The sequence below is a fragment of the Oncorhynchus mykiss genome, chromosome 2 (genome assembly GCF_013265735.2).
Source record: "Oncorhynchus mykiss isolate Arlee chromosome 2, USDA_OmykA_1.1, whole genome shotgun sequence".
NCBI lineage: Eukaryota > Metazoa > Chordata > Actinopteri > Salmoniformes > Salmonidae > Oncorhynchus > Oncorhynchus mykiss.
In genome coordinates this window covers 35753162-35779423 of record NC_048566.1, presented here as the reverse complement: position 1 = coordinate 35779423, position 26262 = coordinate 35753162, and the positions used below count along the sequence as shown (strand labels likewise).

The 26262-nt window shown below is 41.2% G+C and overlaps 1 protein-coding gene across 2 annotated transcripts; it reads right to left on the bottom strand.

Annotated features, from left to right (window-relative positions):
- Nucleotides 1-1430: 1430 nt before the first annotated feature.
- LOC110488629 (B-cell receptor CD22) lies at nt 1431-19287 on the bottom strand. Of its 2 annotated transcripts, XM_021560918.2 has the most exons (17): nt 19108-19287; nt 15334-15383; nt 14224-14559; nt 13694-14005; nt 13334-13594; nt 12983-13246; nt 10739-11002; nt 8652-8912; nt 8275-8538; nt 7906-8169; nt 7527-7796; nt 5088-5351; nt 4709-4978; nt 2634-2960; nt 2299-2386; nt 2045-2144; nt 1431-1951 (listed from the first exon to the last, which is right to left on the bottom strand). In XM_021560918.2, the coding sequence occupies exons 2-17, from the start codon at nt 15377-15379 to the stop codon at nt 1544-1546; spliced, it is 3999 nt and encodes a 1332-aa protein (XP_021416593.2). In that variant the 5' UTR covers nt 15380-15383; nt 19108-19287; the 3' UTR covers nt 1431-1543. The 2 variants fall into 2 exon arrangements, with proteins under 2 accessions (XP_021416593.2, XP_021416602.2); XM_021560927.2 differs by lacking the exons at nt 4709-4978; nt 5088-5351.
- Between the last annotated feature and the right edge of the window lie 6975 nt (nt 19288-26262).

The following is a 26262-nucleotide window of genomic DNA, read 5'->3' as shown; positions in this document are numbered from 1 at the left end:
TATCTTGTCTCATCGCTACAACTGGAGGAGAGGGAGAGAAGAAGGTTGAAAGTCATGCGTCCTCCGATACACCAAGCCAAGCCGCACTGCTTCTTAACACAGTGCGCATCCAACCCGGAAGCCAGCCGCACCAATGTGTCGGAGGAAACACCGTGCACCTTGCACAGTTAGCACACACTGCGCCCACCACAGGAGTCACTGGTGCGCGATGAGACAAGGACACCCCTACCGACCAAGCCCTCCCTAACCCGGGCGACGCTAGGCCAATTGTGCGTCGGGTTACGACAGAGCCTGGGCGCAAACCCAGGGACTCTGATGGCACAGCTGGCGCTGCAGTACAGCGCCCTTAACCACTGCGCCACCCGGGAGGCCCCCTTATTTATTTTATTTGACACACACACACACACACACACACACACACACACACACAAACACACACACACACACACACACACACACACACACAAACACACACACACACACACACACACACACACACACACACACACACACACACACACACACACACACACACACACACACACACACACACACACACACACTAAAACAAACACAAACACACATTTTAATATTGTAATACTCCACATTTATATAGTATATTTGTAATGATAGAGTAATAATGTAATTAATGTCTTGTATGATGTATTGTTTTACTTTTGATGTAGGCTGTTGTTTTGTTGAGATGTAATTATTTTGTTCCTGTTTGTACTACAGGAAGAGTAGCTGCTGCCTTATGGGGATCCTTATGGGGATCCTAATAAATACTTAATATTTATTTTTCCATGTGGCTCAGTTGGTAGAGTGTGACACTTACAAAATCAAGGTTGTGGGTTCGATTCCCACGGGGGACCAATATGAGAAAATTATAAAAATGTATTCATTCACTGCTGTGAATTGCTCTGCACATTGCCCCTGGTGAATAACAAATATAAAACTATATATTATGTGATAGGTCCTGTGGGAAGAGGTTACTGGAAATGGATCACAGTGTACCTGCAGGCTACAAAACAACATTATAAACCTGTCATTGAAATGTGGTCACAAATCCCCATTAAACTAGAGATTAACATCATGCCTTACCTTCAGAGGTGGTGTTGAGCGTCTGTCTGTGTTGGCCCTCTGTTCCGCTCACAAAGCGAAACCCACTACATCATCCTCCCCTTTGATCTTTTCAAACAGGAAACTCAATGAGTTTGTCTGAGCCTACTTTCCAATTGGCCAAGAGTTTGTTCTATTGTTAGCTTTCAAACACATCTTCGTATTTTTTTTTCTCGTTTTTTTGTTAGTGTTGGTACATTCAATGATATTAGAGTAAGTTTAAGAGTTTTAAATACCTTGACAACATTAAATGTTATACAGAATGTAGGTCATCATAATGCTGTGAACAATTACATTAGGGTACAATAAAGTGGACATTTCATGTTTTTATTTGTTTTGTGGTGAAAAAGACAGCGTTATACTTTCATTAAGAGCAATATATCTCTGTGAAAGTACAATAGACCTACATTATATTCATGAAAAACTAGAGAAACTGCAGGTGATCCATCTCCAGTAACTTACTTATTCTGTGTCTGCCTACATTTCCCAGCACACACCTTTCCTCCTCCAGATAGGAACCGCTAGATGCCTCCCTTCCCCCATCCACGGACCCCTCATTCTTCTTCTTCATCCACTTCTTCTTCTTCCAAATCACACTGGAATAAAACACATCCTCCCCCTCCTTCTTTGCAGTGCCTTCTCCTGGATTTGTAGCAGTGTCAGAGATTAGATTGGGCAGGCTGGTTCGGTCGGTCTCAGAGATGGCTTTGGAGGAAGGCAGGGGTTTGGGACCCGGATTCGGGGCCTCTAGGTCTTGTTTGCGTCCCTGTCTCCTGGCCTGACTCGGTACATTGCTGTTGGCGTATATGTCTTCTTCTGGCGCAGGATGATCCTGCAATAACATACATTTATAGACATTTAACAGATTTGTTTTGTTGTCATTTCATTATCAACATATTTCCAGGATGAATCTGATGATGCTTACCTGTGTCCTCTCACCACTGGTCGGAACTAGGTTCATCCCCACATCACTGTCGTAATATTTGTAATGACCTCTGAGTACCGTAAAACAAGGATACCAAACCCTGTGAAATCATCATACAAAAAACTGGTCAAATCAGATAGCTATAAATAAGTGTTGACTTCAGAGTCAGGAACTAAGTTAATGTAAAGCACAAAAATGATAAAGACACAAATATGTGCAGTATTTCCGGAACATTTAAAGAGTGATGGCCTTACTTTCGTAGATACAGTAAAGCACATATCAGTGCTGTCATTAATGCCGAAACAAATATTGCAGTGATGAAGATTGGCAAGGAAACTTGACCTAGGGGAGAACAGAAAAAACTTTCATCGATAGACTTACAAAAGTTGTTATCAAGGTTATCAAGATCATTATTGCAGTCAATTCTGGTGTCCAAAACCCTTATGAATGATGATGACTGGTTTGTGTATTTCAAAGTACCTATACTATACAATTGTGTTTTGACCAGATCCAAATCGCTTTTACTGCAGAAAAACACCAAATGCTGCACAACGTGTATGTATGGCATTTGATTACATAAAGCACTTACCCTCAAGAACTTCAACGCTTTTGCCCAGCCCCTGGTGACTCCCCAGGCATTGAATACAGAACTGGAGGCTGGAAGATCCTACAGAGTTGGTGCTGAGGCAGACCAGAGGGGGCGTGTCCTCCTCCTGTGATTGGTGGGTGGTGAGGGAGCTTCTCAGGCCTGTGCTGCCCATTCGCTCTCTGACGACAGTGTTAGTAAAGTGATTGACAGGCTGTCCAGCCAATCGCCACTCCACTTTGGGAGAGGGGTTCCCATGACTCTCACAGGTACAGTTGATCTGATCAGCAGTTCTGATGCAGCGAGAGGAGGGCAGAATCTTTGGAGAAACTATAGACAACAGAGGAGGAAGACAGTTAAGTCAAAAATATTTATAACTAACCCGAGATAGTTCTGTGTCGTTTTCAATGGGGGAAAATTAAGCATAGTGGGCAGAACGAGCAAGGAGGTGGGCAGAGCCAAGCAAGAGCTAGCAAGATCCTATTGGTGGGTTCTAGCATGTATTTGCACATTTCCGTTAGGGAACACCTTCGCTGTGAAGTGTGCGTTGCGTGTGCAATAACTCAATTTGCCATTGCGGTCCTTGTAAACAACACAACTTTTAGAAACCTTGACAAAGGGTCACATCTACAAAACTTACTGCACTCTATTCGTAACAGATTCTAGTTTTAGGAACAGAAAACTGTATTGACATCAGGGTTGGTGTGAGCCAAATCAGGTGGAAGCAGTACTCGCTAAGCAAGCAGTGTTACGTCCTTTACAGCAGCTCCTAGTGACTCAGATCTACAGATGAGGTCAGCTCAAAGCTGGGGTTGCTGTTGAGTAAGTTTGAGGGGTGAATTTAACACATTGGTATGTGTGAAACTTATTCCTCAGCCGGAAGAGTCCCCACTTGAAACAGCAAATAGCTGGCTCAAGTGGACATCTCATTAAAAAATCTGTGAAGGCTTTCCACTAGATGTTGGAACATTGCTGCGGGGACTTCCTTCCATTCATCCATAAAAGCCTTAGTGAGGTCGGGCACTGCTGTTGGGCAATTAGGCCTGGCTCGCAGTGGCATTCCAATTGATCACAAAGGTGTTTGATGGGGTTGAGGTCAAGGCTTTGTACAGGCCAGTCAAGTTCTTCCATACCAATCTTGACAAGCCATTTCTGTATAGACCTCACTTTATACATGGGGCATTGTCATGATGAAACAGGAAAGGGCCTTCCCCAAACTGTTTGCACAAAGTTGGAAGCAGAGAATCGTCTAAAATGTCATTGTATGTTGAAGTGTTAAGCTTTCCATTCACTGGAACTAAGAGGCCTAGCCCGAACCATGAAAAACTGTCCCAGACCATTATTTATCCTCCACCAAACTTTACAGTTGGCACTATGCATTCAGGCAGGTAAATTTTCTCCTTAGTGAAAAAGTTTGGGAACCCCGGGTCTAGACTTAAAAGTAGGAGGATACACATGCAAATAAAAGATGACTAGTCATTGGTGAGAATAATCAGATCAGATTGTGATGTCATGCTGTGGGCCAAAAACTTCATCCCACCTGAACATGCTGAAATGCAAAACATATACACTTGGGGTCACTTAGAAATATCCTTGTTTTCAGCTGTGCTAACATGATTGCAAAAGGGTTTTCTAATGATCAATTTGCCTTTTAAAATGATAAACTTGGATTAGCTAACCCAACGTGCCATTGGTACACAGGAGTGATGGTTGCTGATAATGGACCTTTGTACGCCTATGTGGCTATTTCATAAAAAAATCAGCTGTTTCCAGCTACAGTAGTCATTTACAACATTAACAATGTCTACACTGTATTTCTGATCAATTTGATGTTATTTTAATGGACAAAAAAGTTGCTTTCCTTCCAAAAACCAGGACATTTCTAAGTGGCCCCAAACTTGAACGGTGGTGTATATTTCTTTATTTTTTTGCTCTTACACTAAAAGGGAATAATTTTCACAATTTCAGTGTTAGTATGACCTCAGTGTATATATATATATATATATATATTAATCACGTTTTTGACTGCACTGCCCCTTTAAAGTATGTTCACAGGATATAGAAGTGTAACAACTTACATGTCACATCTATGTAAGTAGTTGTTGAGTTGTCCACCCCATGCTTGTTCTCTGCTTCGCAATAGTACCGCCCACCATCATTGATAGCAATCTTATTGAAGGTGAAGCTCTGTCCAGATCCTACAATGACTCCCTCCCTCCCATTGACTCTGTACCAGGTGTAGGTCTTCACTGCTGGGTTGGCATTGCTGCTGCAGGTCAGAGTCACAGAGCTGCCCTCTACCACTGAACCAGAGGGACTGACCGACAATGAGGTGTTCTTGGCAGGATCTGAAGATGTGAAGAAGCATATTGTGTGGAAACAGGTAGTTTAGAGTGTGTTATGACACTAGCCATAGTGCTAAACTATTGTGTACATTTGTTTTAATTTTGCACTTACACATCCCATCTAGTTGAGTGACAGATGAGTTCTGGGATCCAAGACGATTTCTGGTCTCACAATAGAACTGGCTGTTGTCTGCGGGTACCTTGATAGTTAGCATTCTGCTAGATCCCACTTCTGTGACCTGTTCTTGATTGACTCTGTGCCAGGTGTAGCTCCCCACTGGTGGGTTGGCATTGCTGCTGCAGGTCAGAGTCACAGAGCTGCCCTCTATTGCTGAACTAGAGGGACTGACCGATACTGAGGTGTTCTTTGGTGGGTCTGAAAAACCAAAACAAATGATGCAGTGAAATGTTATATCTGTTGTTCGATTAAGTGATTACGCCAGAGAAGCCGGTGTTTGGAGGATATATTGGCACGATGTTGTTAGGGCCGAGACGAAGTTGAGGGCAGGCAAACTGTACCAATATATCCTCCAAACACCGGCATTCGAGGGCATTATCACTTTTATACAACGGGACACCAACATATTCAAATAAAGATTTACATATTTTGATTAAAAACATTATTTTGATCTATTTATTAATACTCTTTCATCCTTCCGCAAGACGTAGTCCCGACACAAATCTAGGGTTGCTATCCAAACCGGTTGGTCGTTCGTTCTATCAGTTCGGTTGCCAGAGACGCGAGCCAGTCATTAAGTATTTTTGTTCTTGTAGCAATAGCCTAGTAAGGTTTGCTTAAATATATATATTTGTCTGCCGTGACTACAACACAAAGCATATTGAAACAGTTCTGTATCTATGGACGCGACCCAGTCGTTGGTTCTAAATGTTCCATTGCCATAATTGTCTGGCGACGTTCTTATCTATTGCTTGCTAGCTAGCCAACTACGGCTAACTGACAGTCACGTCAAACAGTGTAACCACAAAATAACAGCAAAGTAGCCGCGATTGTTTAAGCTGTTTTCTAGTGATATTTATTTGGATACATCCATAACAATGAGCTAATAAGGCGCGACTTCGCCTGGCATTGAAAATGTACTCTCTTGTCAGGACACTTGTTCAGAGGAGCTGGCCAGCAACACAGCTAACACAATCCCATTAAACGGAATCTGGAAAGACAGCAACCTAATTACACATTGTTTTGTTTTACCTGTTTTCTATTGATAGTTCTTTGTATATATCCATAAAAATTATGTTATTCATGATTTTGAATGGCTGAGAAAAGCTGCCTGCCTGCCTGTCGGTCATCCCGACGAGGTCATTACTATGGGACATCTGGAGATCTAATTTTAATATTGAAACAATGTTGCAAATGTCAGAGAGATAGACAGCAAGGTTTATACAAATGTCCTCTGTTGAAAACTAAATGTTAGTCTAAAAGAAATGTGAGAGAATGTCAATATGCTTTTTATAGTGAAGATCAAGTTTATAAAGTGCCTGGCTTGGCTGATGAGACAGTGGATTGCACAGTCAGATGGAACAGAGTAAATAGGCATTTTAATGTCATAGATTTAGCTGGTGGTAATTTATGGAATAGACACCGACTGGAATGTGGTTTTAACCAATCAGCATTCAGGATTAGACCCACCCGTTGTATAATGTTTAATAAGTCATGGAACGGGTTTAAAGGAACTCAGTCCGGCTTTCAATTTACACTTGGAAGTTGTAATAACAGAATGCACAAGGTGCATTTTCGTAATTTGGTAGTGAACCATCAGTTTTCTTCTTGTCATGTCAGTCATTTCATACCTTGGAGAGCTATTTGTAACTTGTCAGAAATGTCCAAATTAAGTAGCCCATGTCAGCGTCTGTTTTTTTTTAAGCTAGGTTTTTTAGGTCATAGATTTTGTTGTAATGTTTGTGACGCTCACATATCACATGAATACACATTAGACATGGCAAAATGTATAGACTTGCAAGAAACGTTGCTTTAAAATTGCAAAATGTTCTCTGCACTTGATGACAGAATGTGTAGAATTGCAGGACATAAGCTTTAAACCTGCAAAATGTTCTCTCCATCAACAAGAGGGGTGTGAACAGGTTGTATCATGAACCGTGCTTGTGCCCATAGAAATAGACGTTTTGTGTGCGCGCGGGGGGAGAGATATTTCCCAATGCTGGAAGGGGGCCTGAGTGAAAAAGTTTGGGAACCCCTGGTCCAGACTCTCTAGAGCCTACCCCACTTACCACTTAAAAGTAGGAGGATACATACTGTATACAAATAAAAGATGACTGGTCATTGGTCAGAATAATTACATCAGAATGTGATGACATGCTGTGGGCCAAAAACTCATCCCACATGATTAGGCTGAAATTCCAGGTATTCAAAAACATTTGTTTTTAAGCACTTACACAAAAAGGGCATTGTTTCCACAATTTCAGAGTGTTAGTATGACCTCAGTGCTTGGAAATATATATTTTTTTTATCACGTTTTTGACTGCACTGCCCCTTTAAAGTATGTTCACAGGATATAGAAGTGTAACAACTTACATGTCACATCTATGTAAGTAGTTGTTGAGTTGTCCACCCCATGCTTGTTCTCTGCTTCGCAATAGTACCGCCCACCATCATTGATAGCAATCTTATTGAAGGTGAAGCTCTGTCCAGATCCTACAATGACTCCCTCCCTCCCATTGACTCTGTACCAGGTGTAGGTCTTCACTGCTGGGTTGGCATTGCTGCTGCAGGTCAGAGTCACAGAGCTGCCCTCTACCACTGGACCAGAGGGACTGACCGACAATGAGGTGTTCTTGGCAGGATCTGAAGATGTGAAGAAGCATATTGTGTGGAAACAGGTAGTTTAGAGTGTGTTATGACACTAGCCATAGTGCTAAACTATTGTGTACATTTGTTTTAATTTTGCACTTACACATCCCATCTAGTTGAGTGACAGATGAGTTCTGGGATCCAAGACGATTTCTGGTCTCACAATAAAACTGGCTGTTGTCTGCGGGTACCTTGATAGTTAGCATTCTGCTAGATCCCACTTCTGTGACCTGTTCTTGATTGACTCTGTACCAGGTGTAGCTCCCCACTGGTGGGTTGGCATTGCTGCTGCAGGTCAGAGTCACAGAGCTGCCCTCTATTGCTGAACTAGAGGGACTGACTGACACTGAGCTGTTTTTTGGTGGGTCTGAAAAACAACAAAGAATATGCAATTAAAATGTTCTACCTGTTTTTTTGTTTGTTTAATAAGTTATTACTTGAGGCTCCAGTATGTTTGTAATGTTGTACTTACATAGCACATTCAGTAGAATGATTGATGAGTTCTTTGTACCATGGTCATTTCTGGCCTCACAGTAGAACTGGTGGTTGTCTATAGATGCTTCCGTTTTTAACTCTCTTTCATTAGCAATTTGTGTCACATGGTCTCCATTGACTCTGTACCAGGTGTAGTTTTTCACTGCTGGGTTGGCATTGCTGCTGCAGGTCAGAGTCACAGAGCTGCCCTCTAACACTGAACCAGAGGGACTGACTGACACTGAGGTGTTCTTGGGAGGATCTGAAGAGACAGGTGAAAAATAGTAAAAAGGCTTTAAAAAAAGAGTTTTAAAACTTGGTGCTATCCTCACAACTAAAATTGAGCACAAACAATAGTTCCAGAATTATACGTACACAATACATCCAGTTCAATGACTGATGAGTTCTTAGTGCCATGGTCATTTGTGGCACCACAGTAAAACTGTCTGTGATCTGTGTACACCTGGGTCTGATGTTTGTTTCCATGTCCTATTGATGTCACCTGATCTCCAATGACTCTGTACCAGGCGTAGGTCCCCACTGGGTTGGCATTGCTGCTGCAGGTCAGAGTCACAGAGCTGCCCTCTAACACTGAATCAGAGGGACTGACTGACACTGAGGTGTTCTTGGGAGGGTCTGGGGGAAAGAAACAACAGATGCTGAATGAAATACGTAAACATAGTGTGTGTTATGATACTGGCTACACACTTAGAAAATAGGGTTCCTCCAGGGTTATTTTGGAAGGGTAATGGCTCCAAGAACACTTTGAGCTCCTCATTGATTCTTTGCATTTCTGAAAAGGGTTCTTTCCTCTTTCCTCTCTTAGTGATAATTAAAATGTAAGGGGCGGCACCTCATTCAAATATTTTGGGATGTGGTTTGCTCACAGCTCTTCTTGTGCAACCACAAGTGAGAGTGTGATTCCAGTTCCAGTTCCATCTTTTTTGTGTTATGCTATTTCATCATCATTATGACTACAGTCAGTCACAGTGTCTTGTGAAATACTCCTGTATGGCCTTCTGTCAACTGAGAACAATTCTCTCCTCAGATGTCTCCAGCTGTTCTAGAGCTGGCACACCTGATTCAACTTGTCAATTAACACAATTATGACACCTAAAGAATTTTAAAAGCCCAGTGCTGTCAAACATAGGTATTCCTGTGTTTCATATAAATGTATTATATCAAACGTTAGCAACACCTTCTTAATATTGAGTTGCAATATTGAGTCCCCGTCCCCGTCTACTTTTGCATGGAATCTATAAGGTGTCAAAAGTGTCCCACAGTTCTGACAAGATGGCTGGATGTCCTTTGGTTGGTGGACAATTCTTGATACACACAGGAAACTGTTGAGCGTGAAAAACACAGCAGGGTTACAGATCCTGACACAAACCTGTGCGCCTGGCACCTACAACCATACCCTGTTCAAAGGCACAAAAATATTTTGTCTTGGCCAATAACCCTTTAAATGGCGCACATACACAATCCATGTGTCAATTGTCTCAAGGCTTAGAGATCCTTCTTTAATCTGTCTCCTCCCCTTCATCTACACTGATTGAAGTGGATTTAACAAGTGACATCAATACGAGATCATAGCTTTCACCTGGAATCACCTGGTCAGTCAATGTGATGGAAAGAGCAGGTGTTCTTAATGTTTTGTACACTCAGATTCTATTTCCACACCATGGGGTTGGAATAATACTGTGAAATTGTAAAAACTTATGATAACGCCCGTTTAACGGAACAACTGCTTGAAAAGATGGTCAGAAATTTCCGCCTGTTTTGGTGGGATGGAATTTTGGCCTGCTTGATGACAGAGAAATTGTTCTGCTAAGAAGATATTTTTGTTTCTTTTGGACACATTTTTATTTAAAACAATCCCAGTTAGGTACTTAATTGCTACTCAGAAATGATATGATATTGAGATAAAAATGGCTGCATTGGAACTTTAACAACGTGATATGGTTAAACAAAATAATGAACCCTGTATGGTTTTTCAAAAAGATCTACAAAGAACCTTTGAGACCGAGGAAGTATATTTATAAAACTATTGTCCATAAAGATTCTATATAAAAATACATGAAAAAAGGGTTCTATGTAGCCCCCAAAAGGCTTGTAACCATAGCGGAACTCTGTTTTGGTGTTCTTCAGAACCTTTTATTAATGATTCTTTATAGACCCTTAGGAAATGGTTATGTTTATCACCACAGAGGTTCCATTTAGAACCTTATGAGCATGGTTATTTATAGAAGCTTATTTTTGTGTATAAATATATATATATAAACATAAATATATATGTGTATATATATATATATATATATATATATATATATATATATATACCAAAAAAAGGATCCGCTATGGTTACAAGCCAAATAACCCTTATTTGGTACCATATAGAACAATTGTTTTTGTGTGTATAGCTCACAAATATATTATACACATTTATTTTATTGTGTACTTACACATCATATCTAGTTGAAAGGCAGATGATTTCTGGATTCCATGGTCATTTTTGGCCTCACAGTAGAACATGCTGTTATCTGTCAACACCTGGACAGTTAGCTCTGGCATATTCTTCACTGGTGTCCCCCGACCTCCCCTGATTGTGTACCAGGTGTAGGTCTTCACTGCTGGGTTGGCATTGCTGTTGCAGGTCAGAGTCACAGAGCTGCCCTCTATCATTGAACCAGAGGGACTGACTGACACTGAGGTGTTCTTTGGGGAGTCTAACAAAATAAATACTAATATGTATATATATATATATATATATATATATATATATATATATATATATATATATATATATATATATACACACAGTTGAAGTCAGAAGTTTACATACACTTAGGTTGTAGTCATTAAAACTTGTTTTTCAACCACTCTACAAATGTCTTGCTAACAAACTATAGTTTTGGCAAGTCGGTTAGGACATCTACTTTGTGCATGACAGAAGTAATTTTTCCAACAATTGTTTACAGACAGATTATTTCACTTATAATTCACTGTATCACAATTCCAGTGTGTCAGAAGTTTACATACACTGTGCCTTTAAACAGCTTGGAAAATTCCAGAAAATTATGTCATGGCTTTAGAAGATTCTGATAGGCTAATTGAGTCAATTGAGTTAATGAGTCATTTGGAGGTGTACCTGTGGGTGTATTTCAAGGCCTACCTTTAAACTCAGTGTTTCTTTGCTTGACTTCATGAGAAAATCAAAATAAATCAGAAAACAAATTCTAGATCTCCACATGTCTGGTTCATCCTTGGGAGCAATTTCCAAATGCCTGAAGGTACCACGTTCATCTGTACAAACAATAGTATGCAAGGATAAACACCATGGGACCACGCAGCCATCATACCACTCAGGAAGGAGACACGTTCTGTCTTCTAGAGATGAAGATACTTTGGTGAGAAAAGTGCAAATCAATCCCAGAACAACAGCAAAGGACCATGTGAAGATGCTGGTGGAAACAGGTACAAAAGTATCTATATCCACAGTAAAACGAGTCCTATATCGATATAACCTGAAAGGCCACTCAGCAAGGAAGAAGCCACTGCTCCAAAACCGCCATGAAAAGCCAGACCACGGTTTGCAACTGCACGTGGGGACAAAGATCATCCTTTTTGGAGAAATGTCCTCTGGTTTGATGAACCAAAAATATAACTTTTTGGACATAATGACCATCGTTACGTTTGGAGGAAAAAGGGGGAGGCTTGCAAGCCGAAGAACATCATCCCAACCGTGAAGCATGAGGGTGGCAGCATCATGTTTTGGGGGTGCTTTGCTGCAGGAGGTACTGGTGCACTTCACAAAATAAGTTAAAGCTTGGTCGCAAATGTGTCTTCCAAATGGACAATGACCCTAAGCATACTTGGCTTAAAATGGCTTAAAGACAACAAAGTCAAGGTATTGGAGTGGCCATCACAAAGCCCTGACCTGAATCATATAGAACATTTTTGGGCAGAACTGAAAAAGCGTGTGCGAGCAAGGAGGCCTACAAACCTGATTCAGTTGCACCAGCTCTGTCAGGAGGAATGGGCCAAAATTCACCCAACTTATTCTGGGAAGGTTGTGTAAGGCTACCCGAAACGTTTGACCCAAGTTAAACAATTTAAAGGCAATGCTACCAAATACTAATTGAGTGTATGTAAACTTCTGATCCACTGGAAATGTGATGAAAGAATTAAAGGCTGAAATAAATCATTCTCTCTACTATTATTCTGACATTTCACATTCTTAAAATAAAGTGGTGATCCTAACTGACCTAAGACTGGGAATTTGTACTAGGATTAAATGTCAGGAAATATGAAATCCTAAGTTATACGTATTTGGCTAAGGTGTATGTAAACTTCCGACTTCAACTGTACAAAGTGATTGCCACGAAATATTCAATACTTGTATTTAATATGGATGGGCATTTGAAAAAATATCGGTGTTTGAGTACTCTCATAAAAATAAATGTAAGTTGTACTGGTTGTGCTGGTTATTCTTTACACAACTGAAAAACAAACTGAACATATTTTCACTGCATTTGACATACTGTATTCTCTAAACATCAAATCCATCTTAGAGTTGAAATGTCAGTGCTCATGAATTTAACCAGCTAAATACTTGCATTTGATTATAGGAAACAAATACAAACCTTGAATCGAGTACCTGAGTACTCAAATACTCGCGCCCATCCATAGTTTCATTGTATACTTACACATAACATCCAGTTCAAAGACTGATGAGTTCTGTGTTCCATGGACATTTTTAGCCTCACAGTAGAACTTTCTTTGATCTGTGTACACCTGGGTCTGATGTTTCTCTCCATGTCCTATTGATGTCACCTGAACTCCATTGACTCTGTACCAGGTGTAGGTCTTCACTGCTGGGTTGGCATTGCTGCTGCAGGTCAGAGTCACAGAGCTGCCCTCTACCACTGGACCAGAGGGACTGACTAACACTGAGGTATACATGGGAGGATCTGAAAAACAGGGACAACGTTTGAGACAAGTGAATTTAGTGGTGCCGCCATTGCACCCATTGCTACTGAGATAGTGCAAGTACTTACATGGCAAATCTAGTTGAATGACAGAGGAGTTCTCAGTTCCATGGTCATTTCTGGCTTCACAGTAGAACTGACTGTTGTTTGCAGACACCTGGATAGTTAGCATTCTGCTAGACCCCACTGTTGTCACCTGAACTCCATTGACTCTGTACCAGGTGTAGCTCACTGCTGGGTTGGCATTGCCGCTGCAGGTCAGAGTCATGGAGCTGCCCTCTAACACTGAACCAGAGGGACTGACTGACACTGAGGTGTTCTTGGGAGAAACTTAGAGAAAGTGCACACAATGTTATTCATGTTTGACTGAAACAAAACCAAACAACTGATGCTAATATGAGGTGGAAAAAAAAGTCCAAATGATCTTACATAGAACCGTGACGGTCAGACTAGTTTCAGGTGATTTGACATTCTTGCCATCTTGTTGTTTGTAGAGAGCAGTGCAGGAGATATTCTGTTCATGATGGAGGTATGAAGCAGTGAAGGTCAGAGAAGAGGTCTTAACTTGAGTTTTATCCTGATTCTCCTGTAGTCCCTCCTCACTTTGACCCAGACTGGGGGTCCATGTCAGAGTTGGGTGGAGAGAGGGACATGGGGCTGCAGCAGAGCAAATCAAACTCACTGAGGTCCCCTCCCTCACTTCCACTGTAGCTGGGGTTAGAGTGGGTGTGGGGGGAGTGTCTAGAATAGAAAGACACGTTACTAGCTCAATGAAACAAAAAGGAACAAACACACCCACTATCAATGATAATCAATCAATTGTTCAATAAGATAAGTGAAAACAAAGTCTACAAATAAAAATATGTTAAATACAATTTCATGTAGTTTTTGTCAAGGTAAAGTGTATAGAATCATGTGTGGTCAGTAATTCCGTTTGATTGGATAGCTATGTGTCTTACCTGCGATATTGATTTGAACAGGTGTGCCAAAATTAAACTTGACACAGTTGCCACATTCTAGTCTGAAGTAAAGCTTGTCACCAGTAGGCATGTTGTCCAGGATTGTAGTACAGTCTTTCTGGTTCAAGTTCCCAGATGGACTGGAGCCTACTGTGTTTGTCTTATCTGTTCCCCCTCTCATCCAAATGGCATTACATGAGTGAGTTTTTAGGCAGGGATCATAGTCCACTGCCTTTATGGAACCAAGTGTAAATGAGCAGGGAATGCGCACACATGATCCCTTCAGAGCCTCTATACTCTGAGGCATCAAGGCTGTCCAATCTTCACAGAGAACACCTAAAACACACACACACAACAGCACAAGTCTTTATAGAGTTCGATTTGACTCATTCAACTCAAGAAAGACAGTATTTTAGGTGTACTGTGTATCCGCTCCAGTCCATTTTTCCAGCTGGGTGACACTTTATTAGAATTTTTATATTTATGATCAACATGGGACATTTGTTAGGGTGTGAGTGTGTATCAAGAACTAATTAATTATTATTACCACACATTGCTGCTGCACATATCATCTTAGCCAGGGGTGAAAGAAGGTTTAATTCCTTCCCGGTACGGGACGTCTTATGTGTGCATTTTCATGGGCCTAATCATAGAATTAGTTATAGAATCCCTGTTAATTCAATAGGATCTCTGTGGGCCTAGTCGTAAAGATTTGTCATTTCACATTTAACATGTATTACCTTTATTTATGTCATAAACACAACCCGTCATGAGGTTTTCATCTGATTTCATAATCCGAACGGCTCCTTTACCAGGCTATACCCGAGCACCTTCATCCACTCGAACCACATCACATTTTGGAGCGTAGGCAATACCACACGTTTTCAAGTCAATTCACAAATGTTTCAAGCCTCTGACATGCAGTAATGATACATAATAGTGTAATAGCCTACTTTTTAATGATATTTTTAAATTATTATGGTGATAGGGTCATGATTACCGGTACGGCGTACCTCCTCTCTTTATTTTGCCTGGACGGCATACTGGACCGTACCGCCTTACTTTCACCCCTGATCTTGGCCAGTGATCCCAACTCCCACAGCCACCCACCTTGCAGCAGACAGCCACTGAGGAGGAATCTTAAAGCGCCAGCCATGTCTCTGTCGGGGAAGAGCAGGGGGAATAACACAGTTATTAGCTTGTATTACCTCTGCATGTGAAATGAAGGATTCCTTTTTTTACAGTCAACATCCGCTGTGTGGCATTTATTCATGGTATAGTGGTAGACCTGTTATAGATTCCCCTGCCTGTGAGACTTACTCCACCCATCCCCTGACGCTGCCAGAGAGACTAGGGGGTCATAAACTGTCTGCCCAAACTCCCAGTGACCTCTGTGACCAGGCCACTGATAGGTTGCCAGGATCAGGTGGTTGCTATGGGGTCGGACACCTAACAAACTTCTCGCCTGCTCTCTTCAAGTAACCTGTCTAAGTCACTATTGCCTTGTAGCATTCATTTTTGTAGCCATGAAATGCTTTCAAAGGCTGACTCACATCAACAACATCATCCCAGATGCCCTGTACCATCTCCAATTTGCATACCGCACCAAAAGATCCACAGATGATGCAATCTCTATTGCACTCCACACTGCCTTCTCCAACCTGGACAAGAGGAACATCTATATGAGAATTGTATTTATTGACTACAGCTCAGTGTTCAACACCATAATGCCCTCCAGGCTCATCACGAAGCTCAGGACCCTGGAACTGAACACCTCCCTCTGTAACTGGTTCCTGGACTTCCTGACGGGCCACCCCTAGGTGGTGAGGGTAGGCAACAACACATTCACCATGCTGACGCTCAACACATGGGCACCTCAGGGGTGCATGCTTAGTCCTCTCCTGTACTCCCTAATCCCCCACGACTGTGTGGCTGCGCACAACTCCAACACCATCATTAAGTTTGCTGACGACACAATGGTGGTAGGCCTGATCACCAACGACAACAAGAAAGCCTATTAGGTAGGGGATCAGAGACCTGGCAGTGTGGTGCAAGGACAACAACCTCTCCCTCAACAAAGGAGCTGATTGTGTACTACAGGAAATGGAACTTGATTTGACAAATGTCAATAAAAAAATTGGTGTAAAAAACCTAATGAAAAATGTATTTATAAGAATGCTGTAAGTACCGGTACCTGTTTGCTCAGTTGGAAATAATATCTAACTAGTCAGTGAAAACTGTCTGGGGTTTGGAGTTTGTGACAGCAACTATGTTAGCTTATTACAGTATTATAGACACTATGTCCTGGAAACTTCTTACATTCTAACAACTCTTGTGTGGCTTGTGAGAGTCATAGTCCAGCAGTCTGTAGCTCAAACACGCAAAGTTTAACAGGGGTTAGAATTCCAAAACGTCCAGGCATCACAGTGGAACTGTAGTAATCTCCATACAACACATTAGCCCAAATCATATAGCCTCGTACACACCATTGTGAGCTCGGTCCGTGAAGCGAAACAGAATGTGAGCTTGCGAGATCAGGATGATTTGTACAAGGCTAATGCATGCAAAGTGCTTGAGTGGGTGGTAGCATCACAAATCCAACAACACAGGGTCTCTCATGAACTTTTGAACCCCTCCAGTCGGGCTTCTGGGCTATGCATAGCACTGAAACTGCCTTGGTAAAGATAGTGAACGACCTCCTCTCTGCTGCTGAGTTCCCTGTAAGTTATCGGGACGTCATTGAGGACCATGTTAGGACGTTTGTAAAATGTTCTCAAGACATTTGCTTTACCAGTCATCAGGGGCCAGTTTTTCAAATGGATTCATCTGGATTAGAATGGGATCAAGGTAGTCCTGATTTTCGGCATCAAAACTATCCTAATCACCACCTTTGAGTTTTGAAAAATGCAATAAACAACTTTTAATCCTGATTAAAGGTCAGATTGGATTACCAAATCCGGATCCCTATATTGAGGATCAGAATAAAACATTTCCATTTTGAAAAACTCTAACATTCTAACATTTAAATCTATTCAATTCACAGAAAAAAACAGCTCAAAAACATATAGATCAATCTGATCCTGGATTGCAAAAAAGTGGATTACAGAATCCGGATCATTCTTATCCATATTTAAAAAATGTGAATCTGGACCGTGAGATTTGAACTCATAACATCTGGATTTGCTGATCTTTCTGCTTAGTACTTCACTATGATGATGTCGCGTCCTGACCTTAGTTCCTTTTTTATGTCTCTATTTTAGTTTGGTCAGGGTGTGAGTTGGGGTCGGCATTCTATGTTTTTGTTCTATGTTTTGTATTTCTGGTTTTGGCCTGGTATGGGTCCCAATCAGAGGCAGCTGTAAATCGTTGTCTCTGATTGAGAACCATACTTAGGCAGCCTGTTTTCCCACTATGGGTTTTGGGTAGTTGTTTTCGGTTTTGTGTTGCTGCACCTTACAGGACTGTTTCGTTTTCGTTTCACTCTCTTTGTTATTTTGTTGTGTTTCTGTTCCTTATAAATAACATGAACACTTACCACGCTGCACATTGGTCCGATCCTTCATACTCCTCGTCAGAAGAGGAGGAAAAACGTTACAGATGAATACAATAGTTTTCCTTCCGTGTATTTTTAACAGATCTGAGATTTACTTTGAAGTACTAAGTGTAGGAATACAGGTGAAATCCGTCATTGAGTCAGACATGGTGGCGTTGCCAGAAGATCGGAATGCCATGAACCAAGAGGGTGTGAGTTCAGATCAGGAAAGGTTGAATAATAATTACTGTAAATGAACACACAATGTATTCATGTATGTCAAAGTGTGTAATGTATGTAAATTGAAAACACATCAGGTCTTTGCGAGCATCAGGTGACATCCCCGGAGCAAGCCGGGAACTAAACAAAAATATCCAGGAGACAATGACAGAATCTTCTAAAAACATCCTATAAACCTTTGGGATATCTCCAGAACAAACCGGGAACTAGACAAAACCTCCAGGGACAATGACACAATGTCCTGGCAAATTTGGGTGTGACACCTGTGACGTTCCGGGACTCCAAAAGGTTTGTTTGTGGAGGGATAGGGTTTATTTTGTGACTACTGCTGTGTGCTACTGCTTTCAAAAGAATGATTTAACCAAAACCGTGCTGTGCTGCTGCCTGTAAACACACAGTCCAGTGCAGTAAAATATCAAAGTGAATGGCACACGCCCGTGTAGCTCTGATTGGTTATGGCGCAGCAGTCTGTGTCCAGTGTTTTTACTTAATGAAGTGTCTATTAATTGCCCAAACGCACGGCCACTTTCCCACTCGTATTCATATAGATTTTTTTTTACAAATACCTGACTCTACATAATTTCCAAACATTCTATGAATGGATGAGAACATGAACATTTGCATGTCTTTATGCTTGCTTGTCACAAAATGTAAACAAATGCAACATATTCTTCCCGAGGGTGTATATGGACAGATTGTAATACGATTTGATGGTGCTAACACAGTGTAAATTCCTCTTCAACGGTTTCATTTTACATTCCAGTGCCTTTATTGCTGTGTAATTGTCCCTGTAGTGTAACAAGTATTGTAGTTACTCATTGTTACACTGGACTTACCCTGTACTTAGGGTTTAGGGTAAGGGTTACTGCTGTAAGTACAGGGCAAGCACAGTGTAACAATGACTAATCACAACACCTATTACACTGTACTTACAGGAATTACTACACAGTAAAATGTTCCAATCAATTACCAAAAAAAAAATATATATTTGAGTAATAAGGGCACCACAATGTAAAGTGTTACCGAGTATAATCACTAAAACGGAAGCAATTTTGATCCGTAAATAAATGTTCGCTCCTATACATTTATTATGACATTATTAAATAACTTACCTTTTTTTTGCCAACAGATAGAATAGTAGGGAGGATCAAATAAGAAGTATGTTGTGTTTCTATGTCCTATTCAACTGCAACTGTGTCTGACTGATTGACTGACTGACTGTGTCTTTGGAAAATGAGGAACTTTCAAAGCTGTATGTATTATAAATCTTTAACCCTGCGAGACCCAAGCATAGATCCAAATTAGAAGAAAAAAATGTTATTACCCTTGAGAAATACTTGTAATAGGCCTCTGATTATGAAAATAATCTCTTTTTTTAAATTTTGTTTGTAGAAAGAATTTCTGGAAACAGCAAAAATGCAACATTAGGCTTTGATGGTAGAACATTGTGAAATTCTATAAAAATCACATCAAAATGGATCAAAAGCATTGAGAATATTGTGTAATGGTATTTACATTGGAAATTAAGTCATATATTGTCTGAAATAGCAACATTGGTCAACTTGACCAATCCAACTATCATGCCATCAAAAACTAATATCTTTGAAAGCATCAATTATTTTGCGGGTTTCCTATATATGGAGAACATCTATCGTACTTTTATTACTATTTGTTTGGTTGTCCTTTCTGGCCTAACTTGGAAAGAGATTTTGTTCTACCCGCGCTGCTGACAACTATTTTTGTCCACTCAGACAGGAGTTATGAAGGCTTAGTGCACTGATTTCTGATTCATCAGGGGGCGCTGCTCAGCACCCCTAACTCCCACAGCTATGTTTGGTTGTCCATATTTGCAGAATCTAGAAGGGAAACAATCTCTAACCTGTCTATCAATATATTAATGTGACCTACGTCTCAGTTTGGAAACTCTTTATGCCCAGTGTTGTCTTTTTGTGACACTTGTAAAACTACTGTCCCTTTAGCTCTGGCTCAGAATGTTTGATTCTCAATATCCTTTATTTTCTACATAATCACCACATATTAGAGAAGACAGGAAAAATATGTAATACACTTGTTTACCATTGGCACAACACATGCTTGTGTAGTGGTCTCAGACGAGTGGACACATATCTAATGTTTCAGAGGCTACAAATGCCACAACAATCATGATGACATACAAAAAATACAATATTACAGCAATATTAATTATTGCTTTTCAGTAAATATATATACTTTTTTTTTATTGAAATCCACACAGAGAAATCAGAAATGGGAATAGAAACAGAAAACAGAAATATGTAATTGACACTACATTGACACTGAACAAAATGTGCTGTGTGTAGCCAGTAAGCACATTTCTCACATTATGTGACCAAAGGTTAAAGATACTGCATGTGGTTCTCTCATTGTCTTTCTTTATACATGTAGCACTTTCAACAAAGTTGAAATGTTCATGAGAAGGGTCTAAGGTGACTAAGTGTCTGGTAGGGTCCAGATGCTAGTGGTGGATAGGCTGTTGAGGTTTATAAAACAATCAACCAATTACATCAATGAAGTACTTTTTATTACATTTCAGTTTCAACTATACATTGAATCACAACATAAATACATTCAGAATATTATATATATTTTAAAAAAAATACTTTCTACTGAAAACATTTCACTATACTGCAGCCCTGCAGGCTATACTGCAGTAACCAAAGGCTATATTTTACCAAACAAACAAATATTTCATGCTGATGTGCAAAGGGATGCGAAACTGCAATGAGGTCACTACTTCTGCCAATTTCATTTTGGTTTGATTAAACAGGATGCAGATGGACAGTTCTTACACATCAGTGAATAGAAATTAGATAATACATGGAAAATGATATCAAGATGGATAGTCTATAGCAGATTATGTAGGACCTGTGGGTAGAGTTTACTGGAAATGCATCACAGTCTCCCTGAAGTCTACAGTACCAAGTGCTGCATGTGTACACTAAAGAAAATATTGTTGTTTTTACTACATCTGAGAAAGAGAAAGGCCATAATGTATTATTCCAGCCCATGCTCAATTTAGATTTTGGCCACTGGATAGCATCAGTGTATGCGCACATTTTTAGACTGATCCAATGAACCATTGTATATCTGTTCAAAATGTTGCATCAAGACTGCCCAAATGTTGGTTTATTAATACATTTTCAAGTTCATAATTGTGCACTCTCCTCAAACAATAGCATGGTATTCTTTCACTGTAATAGCTACTGTAAATTGGACAGTGCAGTTAGATTAACAAGAATTTAAGCTTCCTGCCAATATCAGATATGTCTATGTCCTGGGAAATTTTCTTGTTACTTACAACCTCATGCTAATCATATTAGCCTACGTTAGCTCAACTGTCCCGCGGGGGGACACTGATCCTGTAGACACCAATCCTTTTTCTGCCCAAATGTAGGTCAAGTGTCCTTACCACTCTTTATCACTGGGATATGTGTTTCTGCATTAATAACAGAACTGATGGGTGCTTTACCGCTAACTCAAAGACCATCTGTAAAGTATATCAGTAACATTTTTGTGTTGCAAACACACAGGCCATACAACATGAAAGCTGCAGGTCCGTCTCAACTGAAGTAATCTCAGTTTTAACTTGAGTATTTACATGAATGGTCTTCTTTGCATAAAGTGCAACAGTCAATATTATTTTTGAGAATGATTAAAATCATAAGAGGTTTCTTTGATATTGGCTTTCTAACAAGAGTTATATTTCTAAAGTGACCTTTTAGCACGGAATTACCGTGATGTTCTTTTTCAGGAAGTTAAAAACTATTGACTGAATATATAATTATTCTAGCAATGGTTTGCCTTTACATCATAACTGTTGGTGTTGGTTTGTACAAATTCAGACAGTAAATTTATGAATATTGTAAAACACCAGTCATTATATTGAAACATCAATAATTAGTAACTAACTCATAGTATCACTGCTGTAAATAGGTTTTTCTTTCTCACAGGTTGTCAAAAGAGGACGATGGTAAGTCCTGCATTCTTCCTGTTGATTGGTGCTTCATGGTTTTATCAACATGGCCTCAATGGGAAGTTCAGCATTTTACAACTTGATGATGGTTTATCAACCTAAAAGTAGTCTATGGGCCAGGAGAAACAGTAATTGGTTTTCTTTAAACAGCCACTACAAACTTCAGCTATCTTTAGCAAACGCTAGGAGCTAGCTAACAATCATCGGAAGTGATAGGGGTAAACAAGCAATGTTTTTTTTTTTAAAATAAACTCAATATTTGGTTTGACGTTTAAAAGAACATCCCTAAAATATGTCTATTATTAGATACCGTGTGGCAAAAAAGTATTTAGTCAGCCACCAATTGTGCAAGTTCTCCCACTTAAAAAGATGATAGAGGCCTGTAATTTTCATCGTATTGTAGGATTTTTAATGAATTTATTTGCAAATTATGGTGGAAAATAAGTATTTGGTCAATAACAAAAGTTTATCTCAATACAGAGGTCAAACGTTTTCTGTAAGTCTTCACAAGGTTTTCACACACTGTTGCTGGTATTTTGGCCCATTCCTCCATGCAGATCTCCTCTAGAGCAGTGATGTTTTGGGGCTGTTGCTGGGCAACACGGACTTTCAACTCCCTCCAAAGATTTTCTATGGGGTTGAGATCTGGAGACTGGCTAGGCCACTCCAGGACCTTGAAATGCTTCTTACGAAGCCACTCCTTCGTTGCCCGGGCGGTGTGTTTAGGATCATCATCATATTGAAAGACCCAGCCACGTTTCATCTTCAATGCCCTTGCTGATGGAAGGAGGTTTTCACTCAAAATCTCACCATACATGGCCCCATTCATTCTTTCCTTTACACGGATCAGTCATCCTGGTCCCTTTGCAGAAAAACAGCCCCAAAGCATGATGTTTCCACCCCCATGCTTCACAGTAGGTATGGTGTTCTTTGGATGCAACTCAGCATTCTTTGTCCTCCAAACACGACGAGTTGAGTTTTTACCAAAAAGTTATATTTTGGTTTCATCTGACCATATGACATTCTCCCAATCTTCTTCTGGATCATCCAAATGCTCTCTAGCAAACTTCAGACGGGCCTGGACATGTACTGGCTTAAGCAGGGGGACACGTCTGGCACTGCAGGATTTGAGTCCCTGGCGGCGTAGTGTGTTACTGATGGTAGGCTTTGTTACTTTGGTCCCAGCTCTCTGCAGGTCATTCACTAGGTCCCTCCGTGTGGTTCTGGGATTTTTGCTAACCGTTCTTGTGATCATTTTGAACCCCCGGGGTGAGATCTTGCGTGGAGCCCCAGATTGAGGGAGATTATCAGTGGTCTTGTATGTCTTCCATTTCCTAATAATTGCTCCCACAGTTGATTTCTTCAAACCAAGCTGCCTACCTATTGCAGATTCAGATTTCCCAGCCTGGTGCAGGTCTACAATTTTGTTTCTGGTGTCCTTTGACAGCTCTTTGGTCTTGGCCATAGTGGAGTTTGGAGTGTGACTGTTTGAGGTTGTGGACAGGTGTCCTTTATACTGATAACAAGTTCAAACAGGTGCCATTAATACAGGTAACAAGTGGAGGACAGAGGAGCCTCTTAAAGAATAAGTTACAGGTCTTTGAGAGCCAGAAATCTTGCTTGTTTGTAGGTGACCAAATACTTATTTTCCACCATAATTTGCAAATAAATTCATTAAAAATCCTACAATGTGGTTTTCTGGATTTTTTTTCTCATTTTGTCTGTCATAGTTGAAGTGTACCTATGATGAAAATTACAGGCCTCTCTCATCTTTTTAAGTGGGAGAACTTGCACAATTGGTGGCTGACTAAATACTTTTTTGCCCCGCTGTATATTCAATTTGCTTGTAAAGCACAATAATTTCAGACTATATACTATGCTGCATTTAGAACATACTGTACATCAAAATTATACACTGCTCATACATAGTTGAATGTGCTGACAACAAAATCACAAAAAAATGATCAATGGAAATCAAATTTATCAACCCATGGAGGTCTGAATTTGGAGTCACACTCAAAATGAAAGTGGTAAACCACACTACAGGCTGATCCAACTTTGATGGAATGTCCTTAAAACAAGTCAAAATGAGGCTCCGTAGTGTGTGTGGCCTCCATGTGTCTGTATGACCTCCCTACAACGCATGCTCCTGATGAGGTGGCGGATGGTCTCCTGAGGGATGTCCTCCCAGACCTGGACTAAAGCATCCGCCAACTCCTGGACAGTCTGTGGTGCAACGTGGCGTTGGTGGATGGAGCGAGACATGATGTCCCAGATGTGCACAATTGGATTCAGGTCTGGGGAACGGGCGGGCCAGTCCATAGCATCAATGCCTTCCTCTTGCAGGAACTGCTGACACACTCCAGCCACATGAGGTCTAGCATTGTCTTGCATTAGGAGGAACCCAGGGCCAACCGCACCAGCATATGGTCTCACAAGGGGTCTGAGGATCTCATCTCAGTACCTAATGGCAGTCAGGCTACCTCTGGCGAGCACATGGAGGGCTGTGCGGCCCCCCAAAGAAATGCCACCTCACACCATGACTGACCCACCGCCAAACCGGTCATGCTGGAGGATGTTGCAGGCAGCAGAATGTTCTCCACGGCGTCTCCAGACTGTCACGTCTGTCACATGTGCTCAGTGTGAACCTGCTTTCATCTGTGAAGAGCACAGGGCGCCAGTGGCGAATTTGCCAATCTTGGTGTTCTCTGGCAAATGCCAAACGTCCTGCACAGTATTGGGCTGTAAGCACAACCCCCACCTGTGGACGTCCTCATACCACCCTCATGGAGTCTGTTTCTGACCGTTTGAGCAGACACATGCACATTTGTGGCCTGCTGGATGTCATTTTGCAGGGCTCTGGCAGTGCTCCTCCTGCTCCTCCTTGCACGAAGGCGGAGGTAGCGGTCCTGCTGCTGGGTTGTTGCCCTCCTACGGCCTCCTCCACGTCTCCTGATGTACTGGCCTGTCTCCTGGTAGCGCCTCCATGCTCTAGACACTACGCTGATAGACACAGCAAACCTTCTTGCCACAGCTCACATTGATGTGCCATCCTGGATGAGCTGCACTACCTGAGCCACTTATGTGGGTTGTAGACTCCGTCTCATGCTACCACTAGAGTGAAAGCACTGCCAGCATTCAAAAGTGACCAAAACATCAGCCAGGAAGCATAGGAACTGAGAAGTGGTCTGTGGTTATCACCTGCAGAACCACTCCTTTATTGGGGGGGTCTTGCTAATTGCCTATAATTTCCACCTGTTGTCTATGCATTTGCACAACAGCATGTGAAATTTATTGTCAATCAGTGTTGCTTCCTAAGTGGACAGTTTGATTTCACAGAAGTGTGATTGACTTGGAGTTACATTGTGTTGTTTAAGTGTTCCCTTTATTTTTTTGAGCAGTGTATATTTTAGACTACAGGAAAAGGAGGACTGAGCACGCCCCATTCTCATCGACGGGGCTGGAGTGGAGCATATTGAGAGCTTCAAGTTCCTTGGCGTCCACATCACCAATAAACTAACGTGGTCCAAGCACACCAAGACTGTCGTGAAGAGGGCACGACAAAATCTATTCCCCCTCAGGAGACTGAAAAGATTTGGCATGGGTCCTCAGATCCTCAAAAGGTTTTACAGCTGCACCATCGAGAGCATCCTGATAGGTTGCATCACTGCCTGGTATGGCAACTGCTCGACCTCCGACCCCAAGGCACTACAGAGGGTAGTGCGTACGGCCCAGTACAACACTGGGGCCAAGCTTCCTGCCATCAAGGACCTCTATACCAGGCGGTGTCAAAGACTCCAACCACCCTAGTCATAGTCTGTTCTCTCTGCTACCGCACGGAAAACGGTACCAGAGTGCCAAGTGTAGGTCCAAGAGGCTTCTAAACAGCTTCTACCCCCAAGCCATAAGACTCCCCCATCACCCTTCTGCGCTGCTGCTACTCTCTGTTATTATCTATGCATGGTCACTTTAATAACTCTACATACATGTACATATTACCTCGACACCGGTGCCCCCACACATTGTCTCTGTACCGGTTCCACCTGTTGTTATTTACTGCTGCTCTTTAATTATTTGATATTCTTATCTCTTACTTTTTGTTTTTTTTTTTCCTTAAAACTGCATCGTTGGTTAAGGGCTTGTAAGTAAGCATTTCGCTGTAAGGTCTACACCTCGTGACAAATACCATTTGATTTGACTTGATTTGAAAGATACTTTTGTGCAAAATATCTAAAACAAAATAACCTAGACATTA

What these genes read in the sequence shown, in the direction of transcription:
- LOC110488629 (XM_021560918.2), bottom strand. Translation starts at nt 15,379, where the DNA reads ATGGCTGGCGCTTTAAGATTCCTCCTCAGTGGCTGTCTGCTGCAAG. An exon ending in CAGTGGCTGTCTGCTGCAAG is followed by an intron (nt 14,560 to 15,333) that starts GTGGGTGGCTGT and finishes TGTGTGTTTTAG; the next exon opens with GTGTTCTCTGTGAAGATTGG. An exon ending in TCTGACCGTCACGGTTCTAT is followed by an intron (nt 13,595 to 13,693) that starts GTAAGATCATTT and finishes ACTTTCTCTAAG; the next exon opens with TTTCTCCCAAGAACACCTCA.